The sequence below is a fragment of the Acanthamoeba castellanii genome (assembly GCF_000313135.1).
Source record: "Acanthamoeba castellanii str. Neff unplaced genomic scaffold scf7180000084669, whole genome shotgun sequence".
NCBI lineage: Eukaryota > Discosea > Longamoebia > Acanthamoebidae > Acanthamoeba > Acanthamoeba castellanii.
The window spans coordinates 57689-82233 of NW_004457554.1; the positions used below are offsets into that span (position 1 = coordinate 57689).

The following is a 24545-nucleotide window of genomic DNA, read 5'->3' on the forward strand; positions in this document are numbered from 1 at the left end:
ACTTAAGATGGAACGGAAGCAAGAAGATATGCCACGGCCGGATGGTGCCAGCAGCAACGGCGAGGCCACGGTGCAGGTACACCCATTTTAACGTCGCGAGAGTTACGCTACTTCACGAAGTGAAACTTCAACACATCAATTACAATTACAATTACCCAGATCGTGCGAGTAGAGACAGACCTGCTGACACGGACAGTGAAGTGAATCCTCCTTCTCTTTTTCTCCCTTCTGCAGCAGGGTGCAGACAAGGAGAAGCGACCACGAGAGGCCAGCGGCACGGCAGCTGCCGACGAAGGTCGCAACGCTCCCGCATCCAAGCGTCAGCGTTCCTCGCGGAGCCCTGAAGCTCGTGAGGGTCCCAGGGAGAGAGCCGACGTCGGGCAACAAGGCCCCAGCGGTGCCGAGCGCAAGGGCCGGAGTGAGCATCGTAGTCGAAGTCGGAGCAGAGAGCGAGCTCGCGGAAGCAGAAGGCGCGAGCGCAGCCGCAGCCGAGAGGGTGGAAGGCGAAGAGGGGGACGAAGGGATCGGGACAGAAGCCGCAGTCGAACCAGGAGCCGCAGCAGAAGCAGAGACAGATCGCGACGCAACGACGAAAGGCGTAGCAGGGACAGGAGCCGCAGCAGGGAGAGAAGGAAATCGTCTCGACGCGGTGGGGGCGGAAGGAGTAGGAGCAGGGAACGCAGCCGATCCCCGTCTCGAGAACGGAGGAGGGAACCGAGGAGGGACGAGGGCAGCAGCAGCAGGGCGAACAAGTGGGACCCCGCTCCCGCTGCGGCCGTGCCGTCTGCGCCGAGACCTCAGGCCCTTATGCGCACGCCCGCGGAGCTCATGGCGGCGACCCAGATGCATTTCGCGCAACTGCGAGCAGGAGGTCTTCTCCCCAACCACCCGGTGGCTGGTATGCAGCTGGCCAACATGCACAACCTGCTGGCCGGCCAGCAGGCGTCACAACAGCCCAAGACCCAGTCGGCGGAACACAAGAAAAAGCTCCTCTGGAGCGGCAAGAAGACGGAGACCGCACAGGTACGAGCCTCTCTTTCCGTTTCACTCTTCCTCGGCCATCCCTTAGGCACGCGGCTTTGCTTCGTCCGTGCAAGTGGGCTCATTCATTACTCGCCCTTCACTCTGTTAGGCCACTTCGGCAACGGCCACGACGTGGGCGAACGCTGATCTTGGCGATGCTGCGAGAAAGGAAAAGTTTCTCAAGCTAATGGGCGCAAAGAAGAAAGAGAACGAAGCTCTGCTGCAAGCACCGCCGCCTCCGCCAACGGAAGCCGCGGGACCGGGCCAGGTATTCATCATTCTTCTGCTTGGCTCGCGCTCCGTGAGTACTCCACTAACCGCGGCGCTCGCGTGCATATTGTGAACGCAGGACAAGTTGTTTCAGGAGCTGGAGAGGGAATTCATGGCGGGCATCGGCCAAGGCACGTCGGCCAAGGGCCTGGGCTTCAACTGGTAGACCACCAATAACAACAAGACGTGTTCACCTCTTTCGTGTTGCTGGCACCGCATCGTGCGTCGCTGCGTCCTCGTCGTCTTGGCGGTCTGGCCGTAATGAAGCGCACGTGGCGGGCGGGCGGGAGCTCCATGAAAAACAGAGAAAATCATTTACGGCCAGACGCAGACGACGAAGCTTCATTCATCAAAAGCCGTAAAGTTACAAAATGGGTAATGACCTGGGCATTCAAAAGAAGGAGGTGCGGGAGTGGCAGGACAGGTATAATAGTACGTATGGCGTTGTCTCATTTTCCTTCCTAGATCGGCTTGTGCCGCCCTCCCCTCCTCAAATCGCGATCTTGATCTAGATCTCACCTTGGGCGACAACCAACAGTTCCAAAGGACAAGGTGGAGCTGACGCTCAAGGCCTTCAAAACGCAGAAGGGTAAAGATGGATTGATCTCGAAGGCCAAGTTCATCCAGGTGATGGCCGAGCACGGCGCCGCGGACGAAGAGTTCGCCGCAGCCATCTTCGAATCCTTCGATCGCGACGGCAATGGGTGCGTGCCATCTCACAGATGTTGTCTGAAGGTTGTGGCCATCTGAGCTCAGCACAGCTTTCCCTCAACCGCAGGTGTATCGATGTGCACGAGTACTTGGCGCTCATGGGCGTGACGTTTGGTGGCAGCGTTGAAGAGAAGCTAGAAGGTAGCGTACCGCTCTCTTCATTGCTCGTGTAGGGAGGTGCGCACTTTGCACGACTTGCACACCCTAACCGACCCTTCATCGTCGCAGCTTCGTTCAACCTCTTCGACGAGGACGGCAATGGAGAGCTGTCCGAGGCTGAGGTCGAGAGGATGCTGCTCATGGCGACCCGCGCTGTTGTGCGCAAGAGGTACAACACGCATGAGGACACCAAGAAGGCCACCGGCAACACGGCGGTCACCATCCCAGACGAGCTCAAGGCCCGAATCAAGGAGATTGTGCGAGGCATCTTTGCCAAGATCGATGAGGACCAGGTTCGTCCCCAACCAAGACTTCTTTGCTTCGTTCGTTCTGTCGGTTCAACGTGCTCTCTACTCACGCACTCCGCAAATGCAGAGCGGCACGATTTCGCTTACCGAGTTCAAGGCTGGCTTTGGCCGCCATCAGGACATATGTGCCTTCTTCAAGCAATTCTGAGCCCACTGCCTCTCGTCCCACGCATGCAGGTTCTGTATGCGAGTACATTAGCCTAATCTTGATCAAATCACCTCCATTCAATTTCTCTTTTCGCGCCCTTTTCCTTCGCCCCAAATGTCCGGATTTTGTCCAGCTTTTTGGCGCGGATAGCCGCCAAAAACCAAACGGGCGAGCCTGGCGAGTCAGTTCCTGCTGTCACCCCTTGCCGAACGCACGCCACGAGAGCCACGCCCCCCTCCCTCCCGCTCCTGAAGGCGCAGCGCAAGATCAATTAGAAGGAAAGGAAAATTGAACGGAAAATGGCGTCGAAAAAATCGACCCCTAAATTCGATCCAAAGCTCTATGCCAAGCGGCTGGGTGCGCTCTACGATGACTGGAAGGTGCGCCTTCCCCTTAGTGCGTCATTTACGGGAACTTTTCCGTCGTAGGCTTTTCTTAGAACGTTTTGAGGTGACGAATGGATTTTTTGAATCATCACACCACAGAATCCCGAGTCACAAGACGTATGGAAGAACATCGGTGTGCTGGTTATAACCAACGGCACGCCCGATGAGGAGATCATCTACAAAAAATCAACTGCCCTGCAAGACTGGCTTGTCGGGTTCGAGCTCGAGAACACGGTCATGGTGTTCACGGAGCGCGGCGTCCACATCCTCACCGCCAAGGCCGATCTGCTGGGCGGCATCGCCGATGCCCAGCCCGCAGACAGGCCCGAGCTCTCCACCGCGCTCTACCCCATGGAAGCTGGAGACAACACACAGAACTTCGAGAGGCTGCTCGCCATCATCAGGGACAACCTGGAGGGCGTACGTCCCAACCTCCTCCTCCACCACCTCATTCACACCAGCTTTCGCTGACGCACAACTAAAACAATAAAACAGAGAGGCGTGGGCGCTCTGCCGCGCGAGGAGGCTCTGGGCGACTTCATCGCGGCGTGGAAGAAGGCTTTCGATGACGCCGGCCTCACCGTCGTCAACGCTGCCAACGCCATCGGCAACCTCTTCTCGACCAAGGACGAGCAAGAGCAGGTGCGGCATTGGCATCGACGCTGTTTTCAGTGGTCACTCGACTCACTCTAACCGTTGCTCGCTTGTTTTTAGAAATTCGTGCGTACGGCCGGCGCCATCAGCGCGGCGGTCCTGAAGAACTTTGTGGTGCCCGAGATCGAGACGATTGTCGACGAGGAGAAGAAGGTCACCCACTCCGCGGTGGCTGAGAAGATCGACGACATCTTCCTCACTCCCTCGAAGATCAACCCCAAGGCACACATTCCACGCATTTCACCCTCGTTACTGTTGCGGCGCGGTGTGTTTGACCATCACGACTCGACTAACCGGCCTCTGTGTGCGTGTGTCGTGCAGCTCACTGCCGACTTGGTGGAGTCGTGCTACACCCCGATTATCCAGAGCGGCGGCGTGTACGACCTCAAGCCATCCGCCGTGAGTAACGACGACCAGCTGCACTTTGGCACCATCATCTGCTCTCTCGGCGCGCGCTACCGCCACTACTGCTCCAACGTGGCGCGCACCTACTTCGTCGACCCCGACAAGGTCCGCAGCCCGCCGTTGCATTCTTTCCATTCCAGGTGCACTGCCCCTGTGCGCACGGGCTGACGATTGACCCGTGTATATAGGAGCAAGAGGAGATCTATGCGCTCCTGCTCGAGGTACACAAGCTGATGATCAAGGCGTTGGCGCCCGGCAACCCTGTGAAGAAGATCATGGAGGTGGCCGTGGAGCACATCCAAAAGAAGAAGCCCGAGCTGGTGCCGCACTTTGTCAAGACTGGTGGCTTCGGCGTACGTCCCCCAATGTTGTTCGAACGCCCAATTTATTTATTCTTATTTTTTGCTGACGTGGTGGCGCTTGGGTACACAGATGGGCTTGGAATTCAGGGAATCCGCGCTCTCGATCACCAACAAGAACGCGAAGGTGATCCGCGAGGGCATGGTGTTCAACATCTCGCCCGGCTTCCACAACCTCGAGCGCAAGGGCACCGTGGCCGACCCCAAGAAGAAGGTCTACTCGATGATGATCGCCGACACCGTCGTGGTGCCGGCCAGCGGCGAGCCCAAGCCGCTCACCTCCAACGCGCCCTCGGCGTGGGACGACATCTCCTACTCGGTCGGCGAAGACGACGAGGCCGAGGAGGAGGAAGACAAGCCCGCCGCCAAGAGCAAGGGCAAGGGCAAGGAGAAGAAGGACTCTGCCGCCGCCGCCGGGCGCACGTCGTCGAGGCTGCGAGACGACGACGCGGCCGCGTTCGGCATGCGCACCACGCGAGCGCGCGACGCCGACAAGAACAAGAAGGACATGGCGGCCGAGCTCCGGCGGAAGAAGCACCAGGAGGAGCTGGAGAAGAAGAAGCGCGAGGAGGCGGCCGCGCGATTCGGGTCCAAGTCCAAGGGCGACGGCGGGCGGGAGGGCGGCGCCGTGGTGAAGGAGGTGATGGCCTACCGGTCGGCCACTGAGTTCCCGCCGGAGGCGCGCAACGGCCGCATCCACATCGACCAGAAGCGCGAGGCCGTGCTGCTGCCCATCTACGGCATGCTGGTGCCGTTCCACATCTCGACCATCAAGAACGCCACCAAGTCGGAGGACTACCTGCGCATCAACTTCATCACCCCCGGCTCGACGCTGCCCAACGACAAGCTGCCCAAGGTGTGGAAGGACGGCCAGGCCACGTTCATCCGCGAGATGAGCTTCCGCTGCTCCGACCCCAAGTCCCTCGCCACGTCGCTCCGCCTCATCAACGAGCTGCGCAAGCGGGCCTCGCTGCGCGCCCACGACTCCCACGTGCGCGACAGCCTCGTGGCCCAGGAGGAGCTCATCCTCAACAAAGGTTCGTCAAGAGAGACGCGTGCTCTGTGTGTGTGTCGTGTGTGTCGTGTGTGTGTGTGTGTGTATGTCATTTCTCACTTTGTTTCCCGCGCATGTGTGTTCAATAGGTCGTCCGCTCTCGCTGCCCGATTTGTACATACGTCCGACGCTTGGCGGAAGGCGTTCGACGGGCACGCTGGAGCTTCACAAGAACGGTTTCCGCTTCCGCTCGTCCAAGGGCGGCAACGTGGACATCATGTTCAAGAACATCAAGCACGCCTTCTTCCAGCCGGCCGAGAACGAAGTGATCACCATCATCCACTTCCACCTGTGGCACCCCATCATGGTGGGCAAGAAGAAGACCAGCGTACGTTGTATCTCTTTTCACACGACGCGAAACACGCAACACACACGGCACGACACGACCTGATGATTCATTGCACAAAACAGGACATCCAAGCGTACAGCGAAGTCATGGAGATTGCGCAGGCGCTGGATGGTCGCATGCCCCGCGGCATGGAGCGAGAAGAGTACGACGACGAGAACCACGAGCGGGAGCAGCGGGCCAAGATGAACGCCGACTTCCAGAACTTCACCAAGAAGGTCGAGGACCTGGTACGTGTCTTGTCCCACTTCGCACCATGAGCCAATCGCGCTTGTGTGCGTGTGCGTGCTGTGCGTGTGTTTGCTGACGTTTGACTCTGAACGTGGTCACGCGTTGCAGGTGCCGGACTTGGAGTTCGACATTCCGTACCGGGAGCTGGGATTCTTCGGTGTGCCGGGCAGGACCAGCACGTTCCTCATGCCCACCGTGCACTGCCTGGTGCAGCTGCTCGAGCCGCCCTTCTTCGTGCTGACCCTCGACGAGGTCGACATCGCGCACTTTTGAGCGCGTGCAGTTCTCCCTCAAGAACTTTGATCTCGTGTTCGTCTACAAGGACCTCACGCGACAGCCCGCCTTCATCTCCGCCATCCCCGTTCAAAACCTGGACCCCATCAAGGACTGGCTCGAGTACGCACCATAATTTATTTTATTTTATTTTTTATTATTTTTATTTAGTCATTTATTCCTCTCACCACGATCATTCTTCCTGCTATCAAGTGCTAACCACACAACACACACAACACACCACACACACACAACTACACAACTACACAACTCAATAGTGAGTGTAACATCAAGTACTATGAGGGACCGGCCAACTTGAACTGGAAGACAATCCTGTCGACCATCCGCGAGGACCCCAAGAAGTTCTGGGAGGACGGCGGCTGGAACTTCCTCAACACCGACGGCGGCAGCGATGACGACAGCGAGTCCGAGGAGGAGGACGCCTACAACCCCTCCGACCAATCCGACGAGGAGGTGCGTTCCTCTTACGATCCCTCTCGCGTGTGCGTGTGCGTGCAGTGGCGTGTGCGGTATTCTGAACCTATTATCTCGGGCGCACGCACACACACACACACACACACCAGGCAGCGGAATCGGAATCGGACGCGTACTCGGGCAGCGAGGAGGCCGACGACGTTAGCGACGACGGCGATGACGATGACGATGACGATGGTGAGGACTCGGAGGAGGAGGGCCTCGACTGGGACGAGCTCGAGAAGCGAGCGGCCGAGGAGGACAAGAGGGTCAAGTACGACGATGACGTGCCCCAGTCCCGCAAGCGGCGAAGGGACGACTACTCGGACGATGAAGACGACAGGCCCAAGCGGTCTTCGGCCTCTTCTGCGCGTGGTGGCGCTTCGGCCAGGCCCGCGGCCGGTGGTGCTAGACCCGCGGCCGGCAGATCAGCTTCTTCTTCAGCCGCGCGACCTGCGTCATCTGCCGCTTCGCGTGGCGCCGGCGCTGCGACCAGGAAGGCCGCACCGAGCGACCCCAAGCGCAGGCGCCTGGACAGGTGAAGGCCTTTGTTGCACCAAGAAATCATTTATTGCCGACAAAGTACAAAAAAACAGGCCCCGCCAATGAAAAGAGAACCTGTAACCGGGAAGCAAACCGGGTTCGGAAATGTGTTTTCGGACGGGGACAAAAACCGGGAATGTGAAAACACAGTAACGGCTATAAAAGGGGTGTAACGGTGGCATTGTCATCATTTCAAGAACGACCGTTACGAACACATCCCAACCAACACTCAACAATGGCCCGTACCAAGCAAACTGCCCGTAAGTCGACCGGTGGCAAGGCGCCCCGGAAGATGGCCTCCAAGTCGGCAAAGAAGAGCGCCCTGGCCGGCGGCGTGAAGAAGCCGCACAGGTTCAGGCCCGGCACCGTGGCCCTCCGCGAGATCAGGAAGTACCAGAAGTCGACCGACCTCCTCATCCGAAAGGCTCCCTTCCAGCGCCTCGTGAGAGAGCTCGCCCAGGATTTCAAGACTGGTACGTCCATCTCAACCATTTACTGAGCCTCTAACAACGGCTTGCTCACCCGTCTCTTTCTTTATTCACGACAGATCTGAGGTTCCAGGCTTCCGCCGTCGCTGCTCTTCAAGAGGCCGGTGAGGCTTACCTTGTGGGTCTGTTCGAGGACACCAACCTCTGCGCCATTCACGCCAAGAGGGTCACGATCATGCCCAAAGACATCCAGCTCGCACGCAGGATCCGTGGTGAGCGCGCCTAAGCTCACAACGAACGAAGAGAGGGTAGGCGAGGACGCGGCCACTATGTGGTTGTTCGCCTCATGCTCATCCTCTTCCTTTTTGCCACTGTACAAAAGACAATCAAAAGAAAAACCTTCTTCAACCGTTACATTCACCCCCCCCACCTTTTGGCGCCCAATCCTTTTTGTCTGTTGGCAGACGTCATGCCACGTCGGACACGACTGTCGACGCTGACCAACGACGAAAGGTGGTCATGTCCCCTATTGCCGGCAGAACCGTTGAAAGGGGAAAGAGGCAAGTGGTTGATCATCATCAGATTGCAGCGTTTGGAGGCGGGCGAAGTCGTTACAGCACAAGACAGGTCGTCGAAAGATAAGGAAGAAGACAAGGGAGAAAGAAGGAGAGGAAGATGAATAGTAAGGCGAGAGGAGAAAAGGTGGCGGACGATCACATTCGGCAGTACATCAAAAACCTCGCGGCCAAGAAGGGTGAGGGATCGGATGTATCGGTGGAGCATCTGAGAAAGAAGTTCGGGATCGGATACAAGCGAGCGAAGAGGCTGCACGATGATGAGCTTGGCCCCACGAACCCAGACGGTGGGCGATCCAAGACCACACCCAAGCGAGATGCGAGCGAGTCCGTATCAGACGAGGCCGTAATCGCTTTCATTCACAAGTGCAGAGACGAGGGACGCGACATCTCGACAAATGAGCTGCGCCATGAGCTTCACATCGGCTACAAGAGAGCCGTCCGCTTGCTCACACAAGGCGAGAAGGGCGTCCGGCCCACCCGCAGCCCATCAACGAGGAAGCGATCCTCCCTGACCATGCTGCAGGAGGCCGAAGCCGAGGACGATGGCGGATTGGGCAGCCTGGAATCAGTTGGCGCGATCGATGAGCTCGCCGCGCTTCACCATCTCCACCACACTTCCCCTGGCAACAAGAGAGCCAGACGGGGACGAAAGGCGGAGGGTATGTACCACCTACTGTGTACTCTTCCCTTCTCACTACTTCCCACACTTTCACTTGCGATTAGCCCCCCAAGAGTGGGAAACATGCAATCTCTGACCGAACCATCACATCTCTCCATTCTGCAGCATCTGTGGATGGATCATCGGACGGAGAGGAAAAGGACGACCTGGTGGGGCTCGAGGAGGCCGCCAAGGTGCTCGAGGGTGCGGAGACGTTGGACGAGGGGCGGGTGGACACAAACGGGGACGGACTCCTTGGCGAGTTCTCCGACGTTGTTCTCAACTTGCCCAAGGGCGGGTACGCACTCATCATCCCCCTCCCCCATCCACGGTGAACGCAGTCATGAAGCTCACGATTGTGCATGGCGGGTGTTTGCTATGCAGAGGATGGGAAGACACACTGCAGGCATTCGAGTACAAGGACAAATGACTATCTCTCCTGCAGTGTCTCGGTCCTCCTTCTCCTCCTCCTCCTCTCTAGAGCAACATCGGTCACTCACGACCACCTTGGCGTCGGCAAACGTCGCGCACGTTGGCACCATCTCCTACCACGGCTCGGTCGTTAGTTCGTGGCTGGACAGGACTCTCTCTTTCCCTCAACTCTCTTCTTCAAAGCTTTCGTTGTTCCTCTTTGCGTTTTTGTAAGAAGCAAAAGAAGAGGATCACCGCATCCACCTTGCATGTACGCTTCTCAGCGCCTACTTCATTGTTAGGCACCTGTGCGGTTTGAGAGGGCCACCTTTTTGGCCCACAAAAGGTGTTGGACGAAGTGGGATTCGAACCCACGCCTGGAGACCCAGACTACGACCTGAACGTAGCGCCTTAGACCAACTCGGCCATCCGTCCTCCGACAAAAGATTGGACTCTCTGGCCGTTCCATAAACCTAGACAGTGTCCTCTTCCTCTTTCGCACGAAAAAGCAGCAACACGAAATAAAATAAAAGATGGATTGTGCGGAGGGCAAGATGGTGGTGCACAAGGGCGGTTGCCACTGTGGTAAGGTCCGCTTTGAGATCGATGCCCCGGAGGTACTTGAAGTTGACGATTGCAACTGCTCCATCTGTAAAATCTCCATCTTTGCGCATAGCAATGATTTTCACAGATTTGTTTCCATTAATCAATCCTGATCCAACAGGCCAGAGGAAGGGTTTCCTGCACTTGATTGTGCCCAAGTCACGGTTCCGCTTGGGCGAAGGCTCACAGGAGGCGCTGTCGCTCTACACGTTTGGGACGCACACGGCCAAGCACTACTTCTGTTCCACCTGCGGCATTGGGTCATTCTACATTCCTCGGTCCAGTACGTCCTCGCCTCCACCTCCTCTTGCACATGTGGTCACCACCTCACCATCTCGTGTGGCGTGTGTGCGTGTGCGTGCCATGCGTGTGTCGTTTCGTGCGTGTGCTTGCACTCGTGTTGGCCATTGCACGTCAATGCCGTGCAGACCCTGATGGCTACTCGGTCAATGCACGATGTCTGGACGAGGGCACGGTGAAGGAGATGCGCGTCATCCCCTTCGACGGCGTCAACTGGGAGAACGCGGCCGCACTGGCCCACAAGTCCAAGGAGTAGCCAGCTCCCCGCTCGCACTCGTCCTCGCGTACCATCACGTCAAGCCTCGCGAGCACCCACACGAGATTGATGGCCACTTCCTCCTTGGTCAAAGCACGCAACAAACAATTGAAAAACAAGAAAGATAGAAATGCAATAAAGATGCGAGTAGGAAGAGGATGAACAATCGAGTGACCCGATTATAATTAATTAATGAAATAAATAGGGGCTTTACATTGTGATTTTTTGAATCAGAGGCCGGCGTTGATGGATCCTTTGCTCATGGGGTCGTGCAGGGGCTCCTTCCGCACCTCGCAGCAGCGCCAGATGGTGACGATCAATCGGATGGAGAGGAGAATGAAGACGACGCCGGAGAGCTGCAACACGCCGGCGTTGATGAGGACCGCGCCCTTGTCCCGGCCGCAGCAGATTTGCTTCGTATCGTTCATGATGAAGCACGTCTCGTCGAAGAACGAGGTCCCGTTATTCTCCACCGTAGTCTGGTTGGCCAGGGTGGCGTTGTAATCTTTCATCTCGCACGGGTCGCCGGCCACTGACTGCTGCAGGGCGATGGCCGCCAGCACAATGGCGGTGACGGCTGTACAGATTTCCACCAGGGTGAGGAAGATCTCAACCCCCTTCTCCTTCGTCTCGCCCAGCACCGCCATCGTTGGACCAGCTCCGGTTTGTTGATGTTTGTGGTGTGTTGGCGCGTTTGAGTTTGTTGCCTTTGAGTGGTTGCCCAGCCTTGGTTTGAACTGGTGGTCCCACAGTGCTGCGTTCTGCGAACGCCACTTGGGGTGATTGCGGTCCAAACTTACCGAAGAAGCGGAAAGCAAAACAAGAAACGCCGACCTGAAGAGACCACAAGCAGCGGAGTGAAGTGTGTGCCCTCCGCTATCTTCTCCTTCAAGAAGGCACACACTCACTTAGTCCAACACAAGGTGGGCTCACTTCGGTTGGGGGTACGACAGGATAAATGGTGGTTCGCACATAATGGAATTCGGTGGGCGCGTGTGTTGGGGCTCCGAAAACACTTAAGCTGTACCAGGATAAAACCGGACAAGAGCTGCGTCGGCACGGAAACTGCGACCGAAAGCTCATCAGCACGCGCAACAGACATCTCTCGGCCAATCGCCGTTGCGTTGGTTAATTTGTTGACGCGTTTGTGCCCAGCACACGCCAGGAAAAAACAGCAGCAGAAGTAGGACCACTCCCAATCCATCCTCTTCCTCTTCTACTGTCACTTGTGCCCCAAGATGAAGGCGCTTTCGCTCCTCGTGGTCGTTCTGCTGGCCGCCTATGTCGCCGCCCAGCCCACCCAGCTGACCTATCAGATTGGTAAGTAGTACTTGCACAAACACACTCCAAACCCACTCCGGTCATCTATGATGCGCTTTGTAGAACTCGAAGCTTCTTCTCCTTCATCAACTGCAAGACGATGCATCTTCTTCTTCTTATGCCACTTCGGACCTAAATTAATGGGCTGAAATTGCAGCGCCACCTTAACCCGCTGGAAAAAAGTGAGCCAATCCGCACGAGGCGATCATCAGTTACCTTGCGACCGTAGATCCGCTCCATTGATACGAAGCGCACACTCACCCACTCGCGACTTTCCACCTCGCAGGTCAGGAGTTCGTGTTCGGCATGGGCTCGAGCGTGGATGCTCGCCACGCTGATTCGCTCACCCTCCAGCCCGGCGGTGGCTCGATTGCCCTCATGAACAGCACCGTCGTCTACCAGTGTACCGACATGGATGCCACCTCCTACCTGTACTCTTCCCGAGCTTCGCTCTTTCGCTGTCGCGTTTCTCTTTTTTCGTTCTTCGTTCTTTCTGACCACATGTCGCTTTCGATCTTCTTGTTGTTGGTGTGGGCGGGTCGCAGGTTTGTGATGAACATGTTCGACACCACCGTGAACGTGGGTCAGAACTCGCTCTCGGCCAGCGAGGTCATCTTCAAGGAGAAGGCCACGCTCATCGGTCTGGGCAGCAACAACGCCCTCGGCGACAACATGTACTTCCAGCAGCTCAAGACCGGCGAGATCGTCAAGATCTGGTACAACACCGGCGACTCCCCGTACTTTGTCAACGTCAAGGTAACGACCGATACCAACTCCTCTCCTACTTGTTTTGGCGTTCGGAGTCACATAATCCTTGTGTTTTTTGCTCCATTGCAGGCTGGCGCGATCAACCAGTTCCAGACCAGGGTGGTGCCTGCCAACCAGCAGACCTTCCAGTACCAGGAGACCGATCTGATCGGTGTCCACAACTCCGACTTCGTGGGCTCGAAGAACGCCGACAACAGTGCGACTCTACGCGCTTCTTTCTTTTACTCGCTTCGGAGCTAAAATAACTGACATCAATGCCTCGTGTGTGTCGTGTCGTGTGCGGTGGTGGTGTGTGTGGGGTGTACCAGGCCTGAGCGTTGCCAAGTCGTTCGACCAGAAGGACTTCACCAAGTTCGCCACTGACCCCAGCCTCTCGGCGAGCGACCTCATCCTCAACGCCAACCAGGGCGTGTCCGTCCACCCGGCCGGCTACATCCAGTCCACCAGCTTCAGCCAGAAGGTCCTCCTCGTCAACACGCCCCCCGCTCAGCACGGCCAGGTAACCACCTCACTCTTTTTCACCCCAGTTTCCTTGAATCCAGTCATGAAAAAAACAACTGTTGACTGTGTGCGTGTGCGGTGTGTGTCGTGCGGTAATGCAACAACAGGGCAAGAGGGATAACAACGGTTTCAACATGTTCATGCTCTCCAACGGTCAGATGAACGTCAACCTCCAGCAGGTCAACATGGTCAAGGGTCCCATGAGGGTACGTGCCATCAGCCTTGTCGTGTGTGTGGCGTGTGTCGTCTTCGTGTGTGCGGTCCACTCAATGTAACTCGCACACACGCACACCACCGCACACAACATGCACAGACTGCGTCCAGCCGCTTCAGCCCCAAGGAGACGTACAACTTTGCCGGCCTCCGCAGCAACCGCACGTTCCTGACGGACTCGTTCCACGGCTACTCGGCCAAGGCGGCCCTGTTCAAGGCCCAGAACCCGCAGCCGATGGACGTCGCCGAGGAGCTCAGCAAGATCTTCTCCTCCGAGGGCGGCGCCCACGCCTTCGCCCAGATCACCCGCGTCATCCGCTACCTTAAGGTCCACAAGGAGTACGCACCGCCTCCTTAAATACCCTTCATTGAGTGCGCTGCTGACGTCACCGTGCCCTCGTGCACAAACAGGGACATGAACATTCTGGAGAACTACCTGAAGAAGGCCGACGTGATGAGCAGCCAGGTGCTGCGCGACCGTCTGTTCTACCTCCTCGCGGCGCTGGACGACAGCAAGAGCCTGATCGAGTACGGTCTGTCGTCGGCCGACGCCGAGGTCCGGCTGCACGCCATCGTCACCGCCGCCACCCTGCAGACGCCCACCTCGGCCCTCGCTGGCTCGCTCCACTCCATCGCCATGGCCGCCCAGGACTCCAAGACGAAGTGCGTTCCCTTCCTTCGTTGTTACGTCTTTTTAACTCCGAATCTCACGACACACGACACACACAGGCACGCTGCTCTGCTTGCCTACGGTACTGTGTTGAAGAAGCTGTACAGCCCGGCGGCCAAGGCCGGAGGTAAGGTCCTCGTGGACCTGCTCGCCGCCACGCCTTCGTACGACGTGCAGCAGCTCGCCACCGTGCTCGCTGCCATCAAGAACGCCGGTCCCTCCGTCGTCCCGCCCTCCAAGATCGTCGAGAAGGCCATCAGGCTCTTCAGGAAGGGTACAACCTCCTCTCATCGCTTTCCCTTCGCTTTCATTCTTTTCCAATCGGAGTCAAACTATGATAGTTATTATTATTATAACTCACAATGTGGTCTGACGCGTCTACAGAGCCCAACCTGAGGTCGAACATCAGGCGTCTGCTCAAGGAGTACATGCCCCAGAACGCTGATACCCTGGACATGCAGCTGTCGGCCATCGTCGATGGCTCGGACTTCCCCTTCAACCGCTCGTACACCAAGGACCTGGTGATCGGTGGCCGCGACGTCAACCTCGACCTCCACGGCGAGCTCTTCATCGGCACCAACTTCGACTGCAACCAGCAGTACTTCAACTACGAGGGCCTCGCCGAGGTGACCGGTGCCGTCACCCTCTTCACCGAGACCGCCACCGTCTTCACCGCCGAGGCCATCTACGGCGCCGACAACGGCGTGCACCTCGCCGACCAGTTCTCGCTCGTTTTCCTGGGCCAGACCGTCATCGACCAGCCCTTCCCCCAGGTCGACTGCATGGAGCACACCTACAACCTCTTCCACACCTCCCCCGTCATCTCCGGTACACGTCGCGTTGTTTGTCGCTTTCGTTCTATTTCTCCTTCTCTTTCGCTCTTTTTTTTCCCGCTCGACTCACACCACATGTCACAGCCTCGTACGTGGTGTGGATCAGCGTGATCCCCGTCGTCTTCTCGGCCAGCGCTGGCGTCACCCTGAACGTCGACTGGGGCTGGTCCATCTGCGACTCTGAGCTCTCCGCCCTTGTTGGTAACGCCTCCGTCCCCTTTGCCTCGACGCTTTCAACCGTGTTTTTTTAACTCCGATCACTAACGCGTGCGGTGCAGAGCTCATTCCTGGCGCGACCTTCACCGCGCAGGGCGACGTGGAGCTCGACCTGCTGATCATCTCGGCCGGCATTGAGCTCGCCGCCCAGGTCAACACCCAGATCCGCCCGCAGGCCTACATCCACGGCTCCGAGTGCGAGGTCGGCTTCGACGTCGAGAGGACCAACAACCCCATGGACGCCTACTTCGAGTCCTTCTACCAGATCAAGAAGTGCATCCTCTGGGTACGCGCTCCTCTCCGAACCGCACACGCACAGTCGACACAAACTCACCGCACACCCACACGCACCACCACACAGATCTTCGATTGCCACATGGAGAACAAGGACACCCAGGTGTGGTGGCAGTGGACCCTGCCCTCTTCCACTGAAGTCCTCTTCAACGAGGACTGGAAGATCTCCCTCTAAGCTGTTCTGTGCCATCACTTTCCCAGTTTTTGTGAACAAACTTTTTGCCAAAGGCTTCAGCAGCAATCCTCATGTTTGGACCCATTGTGGTACACTTTCTCATCAACAAAACATTTTTTCAAATGCCAAAAATTAGAGGCGAGCGGCGGTGGGATTGAAGGCGATGCGCTCGCCGAGCCCGCGCTTCTGGGCGGCGAGGAAGACTGCGTGAGCCACCGACACGTCCTGCACGGCGTTGCCCACGGACTTGAACAGCGTGATGTCCTCATCCGACTGACGCACCTCCTGTCATGTTCGTGTTCGTGTTCGTGTCGAGGGATGTGTCAGTGCTCAGGCGACTCCATTGTGTTGTGTGTGTGCGTGTGTGTGTGTTTGTGTGGAGCGTCACCATTTCTTCGGCCAGGACCTGGCCCAGCTCGGCGACTATGCTGCTGGTGGTGATGAGACCCTTCTCGAGGGGAATCACGATATCGCCGGCCTCCTTCAGCGCCGCCTCGCGGTTATCAACCACGATCTGCAATCGTGGTATTTTGTGAGTCAATCGCAACATTCAATCCATTCAAGGCAGCGCATGTGACGAGGCCATGGTCGTACCTTGGCGCTCTGTACAGTCGTTTCGTCCAGCTCCTGCATCGAATGAGAATACGACCCTGCAAAGAGCACCGTACAGAATCAGCGAGTGACGCCAGCGCAGAGAAATACAGATATGTAGAGAAAGATATTAAGATATTATATTAAGATATTATCTCTTTATTTTTTATTTCTTTTTATTCCTATCTCATTCTATAATAAAAAGAGAAATTCAAAATAAAAAGGGAGGGGTTCGGGTACCGATGGCGTTGATGTGCACGCCGGGCTTCAGGTACTTGCCGTTGAAGATGGGTTTGGAGGAGTTGGTGGCGGTCACTATGATGTCCGCCCGACTCACGGCCTTGTTCTCATCTACACAGCGACACGACGACCACAGGCGTGAGACGACGCTTGCGGCTCGGACGACGACTTTGCACCGAGATGGGTGGTGGTGCGTGTTTTTTTGTTACCTTCAGAGTCCTTGTCAACGACATGCCAGGTGATTTCGGTGTAGCCGTGGCCCACAGCGGCCTGGTAGCGCTGCTGCAGGTCGAGCGCCTTCGACTTAGTTCGGTTGATGAGGTAAACCTGTTTGTTTTGTGTGTGTGTGTGTGTGTGTTGGTCGTTGTGATTTTACGTCAGCAAAGCCGCGCTCGTATAGACGTGTGCGCACACGTGACGACACACGACACACACGACGTACCTCCTTAATACTTCGCACGGTGCAGATAGCCTCAGTATGAGCCTGCGCTTGCTCTCCCACACCTGCTCCCCACCAATGCGCGACCCGCGGCCCCCTCAGTGACTCACCGTGCACGTGCGCGTTGTCGTCGCAGAGCTTTGGCGCTGGGCGTACCGAACACCACCATGACGTGCGCGTTCTTCTTGGCCAGCGCGTTGGTGGCGACCGCGGAGCCCGCCGCAGTGCGGATGGCCGTCAGCTGCGTCGCCTGTAGAAGAAAAAGCGGGAAAATGGAAAGAAAAGAAAAGTCAGCAACAACGGTCGTGTAACACAAACCAAACGGAGAAGAGAGAAAACGCGCCTGCATGAGTGCGACGGGCAGGCCGGTGGGTTCGTCGAGCAGCATTACAACAGCCGGCACGGTGGGGAGTCCACGGCCGGCGTTGCTTGGTCGCACGCTGACTGTTTCATGGCACACGCACACGCAACACGCAACACGCACCGCCGCACACGCACGCAACACAACGCACACAAATGGAACGCACCACACAGAGATAAAGAGGGATCGGAGGTTAAAACAGAGAACGGAGTGAGAAATGTTGGATTCACACTTGGCCGGCTGAGGAGCGTGCCGTACCGAGCTTGATACCGAGCGCGCCGGTCTTGGCGACTCGCGCCGGCATGAAGAAGGTGGCGGCACCTGGTTCGCTGGTGGCGATGCCGGTGCGAAGAGGCACCTAAAGAGAGCGTCAGCGCAGTGGGAGTGGAGAAATATAAACATAAATAATGTAAACGTAACAAAAAAATAAAACTGGTTCCTGCCAGGGTAGAACAGGGTTAGAAGTGAGAAAAGGGAGAAGCCTCACCCCGCCCTACCCGTGCCATTGATGGAAATTGCTTTCAAACCAAGAGAAAATAAATGGTTTATTTTAATGGGGCAGAGTAGCGCGCAGCAGCACAAAGGACAATCAATTGTGAAATTATTCAGTCCATTTGTCAGCAGAAATTTGCAATCACAGATGTCAATCAATGAAAAAGAGGCGGACTGGGAAGGAAAGGCGTACCTGGGCGTCCTTGGTATGCAGCTGGACGAAGGCCTCGCCCACCACCTTGATGGCCTCACGTGCGGTGATCGCTTGGCGCACCTCATCGTCGTCCAGCAACACGAGCTGCTGCGACGATCCCTTCTCGGCTTGACTGATTTTACTACTCATCTTGTGTTGATTTTTCGTTCGGACGAATCTGAATCTTGTGGTGTCTCGGTTGGTGCTCGATGTGAATGTGAATGTGCGTACTACTTCTGCTGCGTGTAGAAATGTCTTGCCTGCGTTCGTGTTGCTCTGCCTGTGTTGGCAATTGACGGATTTATTCCGGAATACAAAATGAGAACGCAGTTTTTATAATTTATTTTTGGCTCGGGTGGTTGCAGTTCTTGTTGGCAAGTTCTTGATGGTACCCCAAACCAAGAGAGCAGGTACACACCCACATGACGTAGCTGGCGGTAGAGGTGTCGCACAGTTTAGGGCTTCGGGCGGACAGCAGGGAACTTTCCAGCAGGTGTGGGCTTTTTGCCATTGTTCAGTTCCTGGAAATGAGGAACTAATCCCCAAAAGGAAAGGAAAAAAAGCAAACAGGGAATGGCACGCCAATCGCCGAGAGCACCACCCACAAAACCTCTTGCGTTCATTCACTTCGCAAACCAAACAAACCACCAACAACAATGGCCCAAGCGCAGCAAGAGCAAACCACGACCAGCAGCATCCAGAAGCAGCAGGAGGGGGAGGACGACATGAGCATCCACACGCGAAGTGTGGCAGAGATCCACGAGATGCCCTTCGCCGCCATCGCCCGCGGACTGCCGCTCGAGATCGATAATGCCAAGGTGGAGTCCATCATGGGCACCCTGAGCGACCCAGCCACGCGACACCTCGTACCGCCCATCGACGTCATGTGGGTGCAGGGCCGCGACCCGGCCAACAACTACTACTTTGCCTTCGGCGGGTGCCATCGCTACGAGGCCCACCGACGGCTGGGAAAGCCCACCGTACGGGCGAAGATCGTGAAGGTGACCCCGGCCGACGTCCGCACCTACCTCGGCTCCGCCACCCCAGACTTTAAATAAACATTTTTTCAAAAAAACAAAATACAAACAGTTGCGCTGTAACTTGACGCTCGATAAGGTGAAGGCTCCGCTCAGCAGAACGTGAAGCATAAGCAAGTGGTGGCTGGGCACTGCAATGGCGGACGATAGCAACAATGGCGGAGCGAAGGGTTGGGTGAAGATGGCGAGCGGGCGCTACCTGTCGGTGGAGGAGGTGACGGCACTCATGGAGGCCTTCAAGGCCAAGGGCAACAGCAAGGGCAGCCCCTCGCGCTGAAGCCGTTCCTCAAGGTGGTGGAGGAGGTCAACCGCACCTACCATCAGCCGCTGTTCAACCACGACGAGGCCCCAGCTCACCTTCCACCTCCTCGACACCAACCACGACGGCAAAGGTCCTACGGATATATATTTACCACTTTTATTTAATCATAAAAATACTACTATTATTATTAATACAAATAGATAATAAAAATACTAATAATAAATAACTACAACAATAACCGTGAGTGTAATTGGGCAGTGGACCCGTTCGAGTTGATCTACGGGGTGTCGGTACTGTGCGAAGGGTCGGAGCAGGACAAGGCCGAGCTGGTGTTCAAGGCCATAGACCTCGATAACAACGGACGCATCTCCAAGGCCGAGCTCCTGAGCTACGTGGGTGCGTTCGTGTCGTGTGCGACTGTGCGCTGGCCGACGGCTGATGGTAGGACGATGGGCAAAAGAGATCACGTTGACGGTGGCGGAGAAGATCGCGAAGGAGCACATCAAGCGGGGCAAGCTGGCCACAAGAAGGAGCTCCTCAACATTGCAGCCAACTACAAGAAGTCCCTCCTAGAGTCAAGCCTAGATGAGGTGTTGAGGCTGACACCAACCAGGTGCGCGCCTGCACTGCACACAGCCAATTTCTTCACACATTCCAATAATGTGGTGTATGTGGTTTCGTGCAGGATGGAAGCATAGACCTGGAAGAGTGGAAGGCAGGGGCGGTCAACAACGTCGCCATTAAGAGTATGATCAACCCGTCCAGGAGCGTGTATGCCATTCAGGAGACCGTCAATCGGGGCTCTGGGATTCACCCTCGTCCCTCGTGAACGCCGAGCATAAACTCTGGTCACCTGACAGTACTACTATACACAAGAGCAAACATTGGGTGTAAATGTATAGATCTTACCTTTCTCATTTGAGGCGTTGTGGTTCATGACCGGCAACACATGGTGGGACGTTGTGTGAACACGTTGGCTTGATATCACATCTTTTATGCAACGGTCCGAATACGGATTCGAACCGGCGTGCCGAGAAAGCCGGAAGTCGTGTCCAGGGTTCTTGCTTCTGTTGGGGTGAGCGACGAGAGAAGCATCGTCACACAGCGCTTCTGTTCACCCTCCCCACACGCACGTCGCGTGATCCGCTCGCGTCTGCTCAGGAGACAGACACACATTTTGATCGTCAAAGCGGGGGGGTGATTGATTGCCAATCGAACGATTTCGCTACTCGATTCATTGTTAGCGAAGACAAAGAGTGATACAGGGAGAAGGAGGCGAAAGGCCAACACAACAGAAGATGAGCAGCAAGAAGAAGTCGTCTTCGTCTTCGAAGAAAGCGAAGGCCTCGATGACCGATATAGAGGACTACGATTCCGATGAATCGACTTCGTCCAGGCGCAGCATCTCGTCATCGGCCTCGGCCTCGGGCGAGAAGAAGAAGCGACGCGGTCTGCGTGGCCTATTCTCGAGGAGGAAGAAGAACAAGGACAAGGGCGAGGGCTCGATGACCGACTACGATGAATCGGAATCGGAGTACAGCGAATCCGACACCGACTCGGTATCGTCATCTCGATCGCGATCGCGACGTGGCAGCACAGAGAGCACGCGTAGCACGAGCAGCACGGCGAGCAAGAAGGAGAAGAAGGAGGAGAAGAAGCGAGAGAAGGAGGAGAAGAAGCGGGAGAAGGAGAGGGAGAAGGAGGAGAAGAAGCGGGAGAAGGAGAGGAAGAAGCGACTCAAGCGAGAGTCCTCCAGCGCATCCCTCGGCACACCCGAAACTGGCGGTACTACTCAATTTCTTTTATTAAAAGAAATAGTCCGATTTATTACTTCATCTTTATTTATTTATTTATTTATTTATTATTGTTAATCGTTTTATTTTCTTTAATTTATTCCTTTTCTAAACAGGCGAGAAGTCGAAGAGGCGGTCCATCTTGGGAATCAAAAAGAAAAAGAAGAAGGGCAGCGACGGTGACAGCTACACCGACTACAGCGACTCGGAGAACGGCTCTGAGATCGGCGACTCAGGTACCACTGCCCCCTGCCCCATCAGTCGCCGCTGGCTCGTGAGTCGCCACGCCTATGATGACGATGACGACGACGATGACGACAGCGCCGCTCGGCTGCTTCATTGAGCGAATCTTACGCATTGCGCTCTCTCCTCCATTTCGCAGAGTCTGAGTTCGACAGCGACAGCGACGGTGATCGGGGCAAGAAGGGACGAGGAAGCAAGATCTCGTCTCATCGAAGTACGCATTCGTTCTTCGTTCTTCTTCTTCGTTCTTCTTCTGACGTTCGTCTAACAACCTCTTGTCCTCGTTCGCTCGCTCGCTCGCTCGCTCTGTGCGCACAGAGGGTCGCCAGGACTCTGATGAAGACTACGGCAGACGAGCAAAGAGCAAAAGCCCCCGAGGTATCCCTTCGTCAGAGAGGCAGTGAGTGTGTGCGTGTGCGTGAGTGCGTGCGATCATGTGTGTTGACGTGATCTCTTTCTCTCTTGTGGTAAAGGCGGCTATGGCGGCGGCGGTGGTGGTGGCGGCTACGGGCGTGGCGCCTACGATGACGACGATGACGACGACTACCGCCGAGGCGGTGGCGGCGCGCGGGGACGAGGAAACAGCGGTGGTGGCCGGGGCAGCTACGAAGGCGGCGGCGGACGAGGCGGCGGCGGAGGCGACGACGACGATGAGTTCATTCCGGCCGAGGTGCTGCGGCTCGAGGACGGCAGCGAGAAGGTGCTGAACGACGGTTCGGGCGGGCGAGGCGGCGGTGGTTATGGCACGATGGACGAGCAGGTGCCCAAGGAGCAGCTGCGGCTCAACGACCGGGACTACGAGGAGGCCATGAAGTTTGCCAGCGAGGCCACCGCGCTCATGTCAGGCCGCAAGACCTGTACCTACTGCCTCCTCTCCTGATCTCCTGATCAGCCATCATCACCAGCGTCAGCAGCAAATCACCACCAATTTTAGAAGGTGGTGATGGTGGTGGTGTGAAGCTGGCAAATGTAAGAATGAAGAAAAAGAAGAAAAGATATTTAACAACTGTAGGGCAGATAAATGCACAGCTGTAGGTCAAGTTGTACCACAACATCGGTTGGCCCTGAAGCAGAGCGGACATTCGGGGTGATGGAATTTCGGGTTGCAGCGCAAACGTCCAATTGCGCCGCAAGACTAAAACTAAAAATTAAAAATAAAACCATAAAAAAAGTCAGCAGAAGAGAAGAAGCAAACATAGAGAGGGAGGAGTTTCTGTTGCTGATACTGGTTCGGTATAAATAATGGATCTGAGTTCATCTTCGAGCAAATCCAAGCTCGTCAGCACCTTTCGGCGTCGTGCCGGCTCCCTGTCGCGGTACCTCCCATCAGAATATTTATTTTAAGGGTCACATTTATTTGTCATGCATCAGAGCATTTTACAATAAATAAATGATAAATAATAATTATTAAGTTATTTTATAAAACGAACATAGGGGCTCGCTGGCGAAGAACAAGAACAAGGAAAAGGACAAGTCGCACTCCCTCACCTCCGCCCTCCGCATTTCTGGTCCCACCAACTACCGCAACAACTCGGTCACAGGTACACGCCGCACACACCGCACACGCCGCACACACACAACACATGTCACCGCGCACGCGGCGTGCTGACGGCCGTGAGTGTCGCGACAATCGAGGCCTGTTCGGTGTGCCGTTGGCGGCGGCGCTCAAGGAGCACGTGGAGGCGGGCTTCAAAGTGCCGCCCTTCATCGAGCAGGTGTGTCTCCACATCGAACAGACCATGCTCCACACCCAGGGCATGTTCCGCCTGGCGGCCAACGCCGAAGCCCTCGAGAAATGCCGCAACGCGCTCAACGATGGTATCGTCACTGTGCGGTGTGTGCGGTGTGTGCGGTGTGTGCGGTGTGTGCGGTGTGTGCGGTGTGTGCGGTGTGTGCGGTGTGTGCGGTGTGTGCGGTGTGGGCGATGACTGATGTGCTGAGGTGCGTGCAGGCAAAACGCTGGACTTGTGGCACATGGACGATCTGGTGATATGTGACCTGCTCAAGCTGTACCTGCGCCAGCTGCCCGAACCTCTGCTCACCTTCGAACTCTACGATTGCTTCCTGGCCAAGGCCAAGGCCGCCCTCCGTACGCCCACGCCGCACGCACCGCACACGCCGCACGCACCGCACACGCACCTAACCACTTCATTTGCTGCGATCTGTGCAGGTATGGGGCAGCCGGTGGATCTGCACGGGCTGGTGGACCTGCTGCCCACGCCCAACCAGCGACTGCTCAAGCGAATCGTGTACACCCTGCGCAAGGTGAGCCAGCACTCGGCCCAGAACAAGATGAACGAGGACAACCTGGGCATGATCTTCGGACCCAATCTTCTGCGCGCCCTCGCCGGTAACGCACACGCCGCACGCACCGCACACACCGCACACGCCGCACACGCCGCACACGCACACAACGTCGTCTTGCGTGTCGTCTGTCGTGTCGTGTCGTCTCACATTTTTTTTTTATTTTTTGGCATTGCAGGTCCTGACGAGCAGCTTCTGGAGGACTTTGCACACATCAACGGCATCACGCTGGCGCTCATCAAAAACTACGACAGCCTTTTCGCCAAGGTTGACTACGAGCCCCACTACAAGTGCTACGTACGGGACCCGCCTCCCGCTCTAACCCCCCCCAAGCTGTCACAGTCTTTTGACATCGCTTTCGCTCTTTTCCTTCTTCTTTCTCTTTTAGGTCCGAGCGCTCTTTGACTATGAGCCGCCGCCCCACACGCAAGGCGAGGTTCGGAGCTAAAAATCACGGTTAGTGTAGTGTGTTGCGCTACTCACCTGTTTCTCTGCGCGCAATCGATTCCCCACAGCTGCGTGTGCGACAGGGCGATGTGTTGATGGTGGTGGAGATCCACGGCAGCGGCTGGTGGCTCGGCGAGCTTTCCTACGGCGGCGGCGGTCGATCGCCACCAGAGAGCGCACCGCCCGACTACCAGGGCGAGAAGATCATCCGGCAGGTGGGCTACTTCCCCGCTACCTACTGCGCCTACCTCAGCGGCCGCGAGTGCCAGACCCACGACAACGAGCAAGCCTGGGAGGAGGGCCACTACCCCACCGCCTGATAATGATGATTGTACACACGACGAGCCTCTTGATTTTTAAATTTTTTTTTGAACGAGTAGTTGGTGTCGAGACCGAGGCGTTGACGACGAAGTACCAGATCTCGACGATCTCACCAGCGTGGTCGAAGTAACAGTCCAAAAGCCGGGAAAGGGAGTGATGACTCACGCAGAGCTGGTCAGGAGGAAAGGATGCTGTAGCGCTTCAACAAAAACGTCAGACGATCTTCGGGCTCCGGCTCGAGCAGGCCACGCGCC

At 56.5% G+C, this 24545-nt stretch overlaps 13 protein-coding genes across 13 annotated transcripts; 11 read left to right on the forward strand and 2 right to left on the reverse strand.

The window, feature by feature from the left end:
* Positions 1-7: 7 nt before the first annotated feature.
* Positions 8-1459, forward strand: ACA1_111880 (uncharacterized protein; the record flags this gene model as incomplete). Its single annotated transcript, XM_004341975.1, has 4 exons — positions 8-76; positions 235-1023; positions 1133-1291; positions 1373-1459. 4 exons carry the CDS (start codon positions 8-10, stop codon positions 1457-1459), a joined length of 1104 nt encoding a protein of 367 aa, XP_004342024.1.
* Positions 1460-1664: 205 nt separating this feature from the next.
* ACA1_111890 (EF hand domain containing protein) lies at positions 1665-2894 on the forward strand (the record flags this gene model as incomplete). Its single annotated transcript, XM_004341976.1, has 6 exons — positions 1665-1725; positions 1832-1997; positions 2072-2145; positions 2233-2456; positions 2539-2596; positions 2770-2894. 6 exons carry the CDS (start codon positions 1665-1667, stop codon positions 2892-2894), a joined length of 708 nt encoding a protein of 235 aa, XP_004342025.1.
* A 24-nt stretch (positions 2895-2918) lies between these two features.
* On the forward strand, positions 2919-7343 carry ACA1_111900 (global transcription factor, putative; the record flags this gene model as incomplete). The annotated part of the gene is made up of 13 exons (XM_004341977.1): positions 2919-2999; positions 3105-3425; positions 3501-3647; positions 3720-3926; positions 3981-4169; positions 4253-4417; positions 4497-5460; positions 5567-5805; positions 5889-6053; positions 6163-6306; positions 6338-6450; positions 6606-6801; positions 6912-7343. The coding sequence occupies 13 exons, from the start codon at positions 2919-2921 to the stop codon at positions 7341-7343; spliced, it is 3363 nt and encodes a 1120-aa protein (XP_004342026.1).
* A 236-nt stretch (positions 7344-7579) lies between these two features.
* ACA1_111910 (histone h3, putative) lies at positions 7580-8058 on the forward strand (the record flags this gene model as incomplete). The annotated part of the gene is made up of 2 exons (XM_004341978.1): positions 7580-7817; positions 7892-8058. The coding sequence occupies 2 exons, from the start codon at positions 7580-7582 to the stop codon at positions 8056-8058; spliced, it is 405 nt and encodes a 134-aa protein (XP_004342027.1).
* Positions 8059-8447: 389 nt separating this feature from the next.
* On the forward strand, positions 8448-9438 carry ACA1_111920 (uncharacterized protein; the record flags this gene model as incomplete). Its single annotated transcript, XM_004341979.1, has 3 exons — positions 8448-9009; positions 9135-9306; positions 9393-9438. The coding sequence occupies 3 exons, from the start codon at positions 8448-8450 to the stop codon at positions 9436-9438; spliced, it is 780 nt and encodes a 259-aa protein (XP_004342028.1).
* Positions 9439-9952: 514 nt separating this feature from the next.
* ACA1_111930 (carbonsulfur lyase, putative) lies at positions 9953-10578 on the forward strand (the record flags this gene model as incomplete). The annotated part of the gene is made up of 3 exons (XM_004341980.1): positions 9953-10036; positions 10149-10305; positions 10451-10578. 3 exons carry the CDS (start codon positions 9953-9955, stop codon positions 10576-10578), a joined length of 369 nt encoding a protein of 122 aa, XP_004342029.1.
* Positions 10579-10808: 230 nt separating this feature from the next.
* On the reverse strand, positions 10809-11225 carry ACA1_111940 (uncharacterized protein; the record flags this gene model as incomplete). The annotated part of the gene is made up of 1 exon (XM_004341981.1): positions 10809-11225. The coding sequence occupies one exon, from the start codon at positions 11223-11225 to the stop codon at positions 10809-10811; it is 417 nt and encodes a 138-aa protein (XP_004342030.1).
* A 591-nt stretch (positions 11226-11816) lies between these two features.
* Positions 11817-15568, forward strand: ACA1_111950 (lipid transport family protein; the record flags this gene model as incomplete). The annotated part of the gene is made up of 13 exons (XM_004341982.1): positions 11817-11898; positions 12185-12329; positions 12444-12654; positions 12736-12862; positions 12975-13165; positions 13275-13373; positions 13481-13719; positions 13792-14043; positions 14110-14324; positions 14435-14878; positions 14968-15084; positions 15162-15385; positions 15461-15568. The coding sequence occupies 13 exons, from the start codon at positions 11817-11819 to the stop codon at positions 15566-15568; spliced, it is 2454 nt and encodes an 817-aa protein (XP_004342031.1).
* Positions 15569-15700: 132 nt separating this feature from the next.
* Positions 15701-18034, reverse strand: ACA1_111960 (ornithine cyclodeaminase; the record flags this gene model as incomplete). Its single annotated transcript, XM_004341983.1, has 10 exons — positions 15701-15853; positions 15957-16082; positions 16163-16218; positions 16400-16510; positions 16609-16726; positions 16842-16903; positions 16995-17088; positions 17197-17282; positions 17458-17557; positions 17885-18034. 10 exons carry the CDS (start codon positions 18032-18034, stop codon positions 15701-15703), a joined length of 1056 nt encoding a protein of 351 aa, XP_004342032.1.
* A 506-nt stretch (positions 18035-18540) lies between these two features.
* ACA1_111970 (sulfiredoxin 1) lies at positions 18541-18942 on the forward strand (the record flags this gene model as incomplete). The annotated part of the gene is made up of 1 exon (XM_004341984.1): positions 18541-18942. One exon carries the CDS (start codon positions 18541-18543, stop codon positions 18940-18942), a length of 402 nt encoding a protein of 133 aa, XP_004342033.1.
* Positions 18943-19102: 160 nt separating this feature from the next.
* On the forward strand, positions 19103-20012 carry ACA1_111980 (EF hand domain containing protein; the record flags this gene model as incomplete). The annotated part of the gene is given in 5 exon segments (XM_004341985.1): positions 19103-19135; positions 19177-19250; positions 19267-19313; positions 19442-19796; positions 19877-20012. The coding sequence occupies 5 exon segments, from the start codon at positions 19103-19105 to the stop codon at positions 20010-20012; spliced, it is 645 nt and encodes a 214-aa protein (XP_004342034.1).
* A 469-nt stretch (positions 20013-20481) lies between these two features.
* Positions 20482-22099, forward strand: ACA1_111990 (uncharacterized protein; the record flags this gene model as incomplete). The annotated part of the gene is made up of 5 exons (XM_004341986.1): positions 20482-20968; positions 21093-21212; positions 21359-21433; positions 21538-21597; positions 21693-22099. 5 exons carry the CDS (start codon positions 20482-20484, stop codon positions 22097-22099), a joined length of 1149 nt encoding a protein of 382 aa, XP_004342035.1.
* A 362-nt stretch (positions 22100-22461) lies between these two features.
* On the forward strand, positions 22462-24290 carry ACA1_112000 (RhoGAP domain containing protein; the record flags this gene model as incomplete). Its single annotated transcript, XM_004341987.1, has 8 exons — positions 22462-22535; positions 22654-22760; positions 22855-23037; positions 23171-23308; positions 23390-23569; positions 23702-23820; positions 23912-23959; positions 24054-24290. The coding sequence occupies 8 exons, from the start codon at positions 22462-22464 to the stop codon at positions 24288-24290; spliced, it is 1086 nt and encodes a 361-aa protein (XP_004342036.1).
* Positions 24291-24545: the final 255 nt, after the last annotated feature.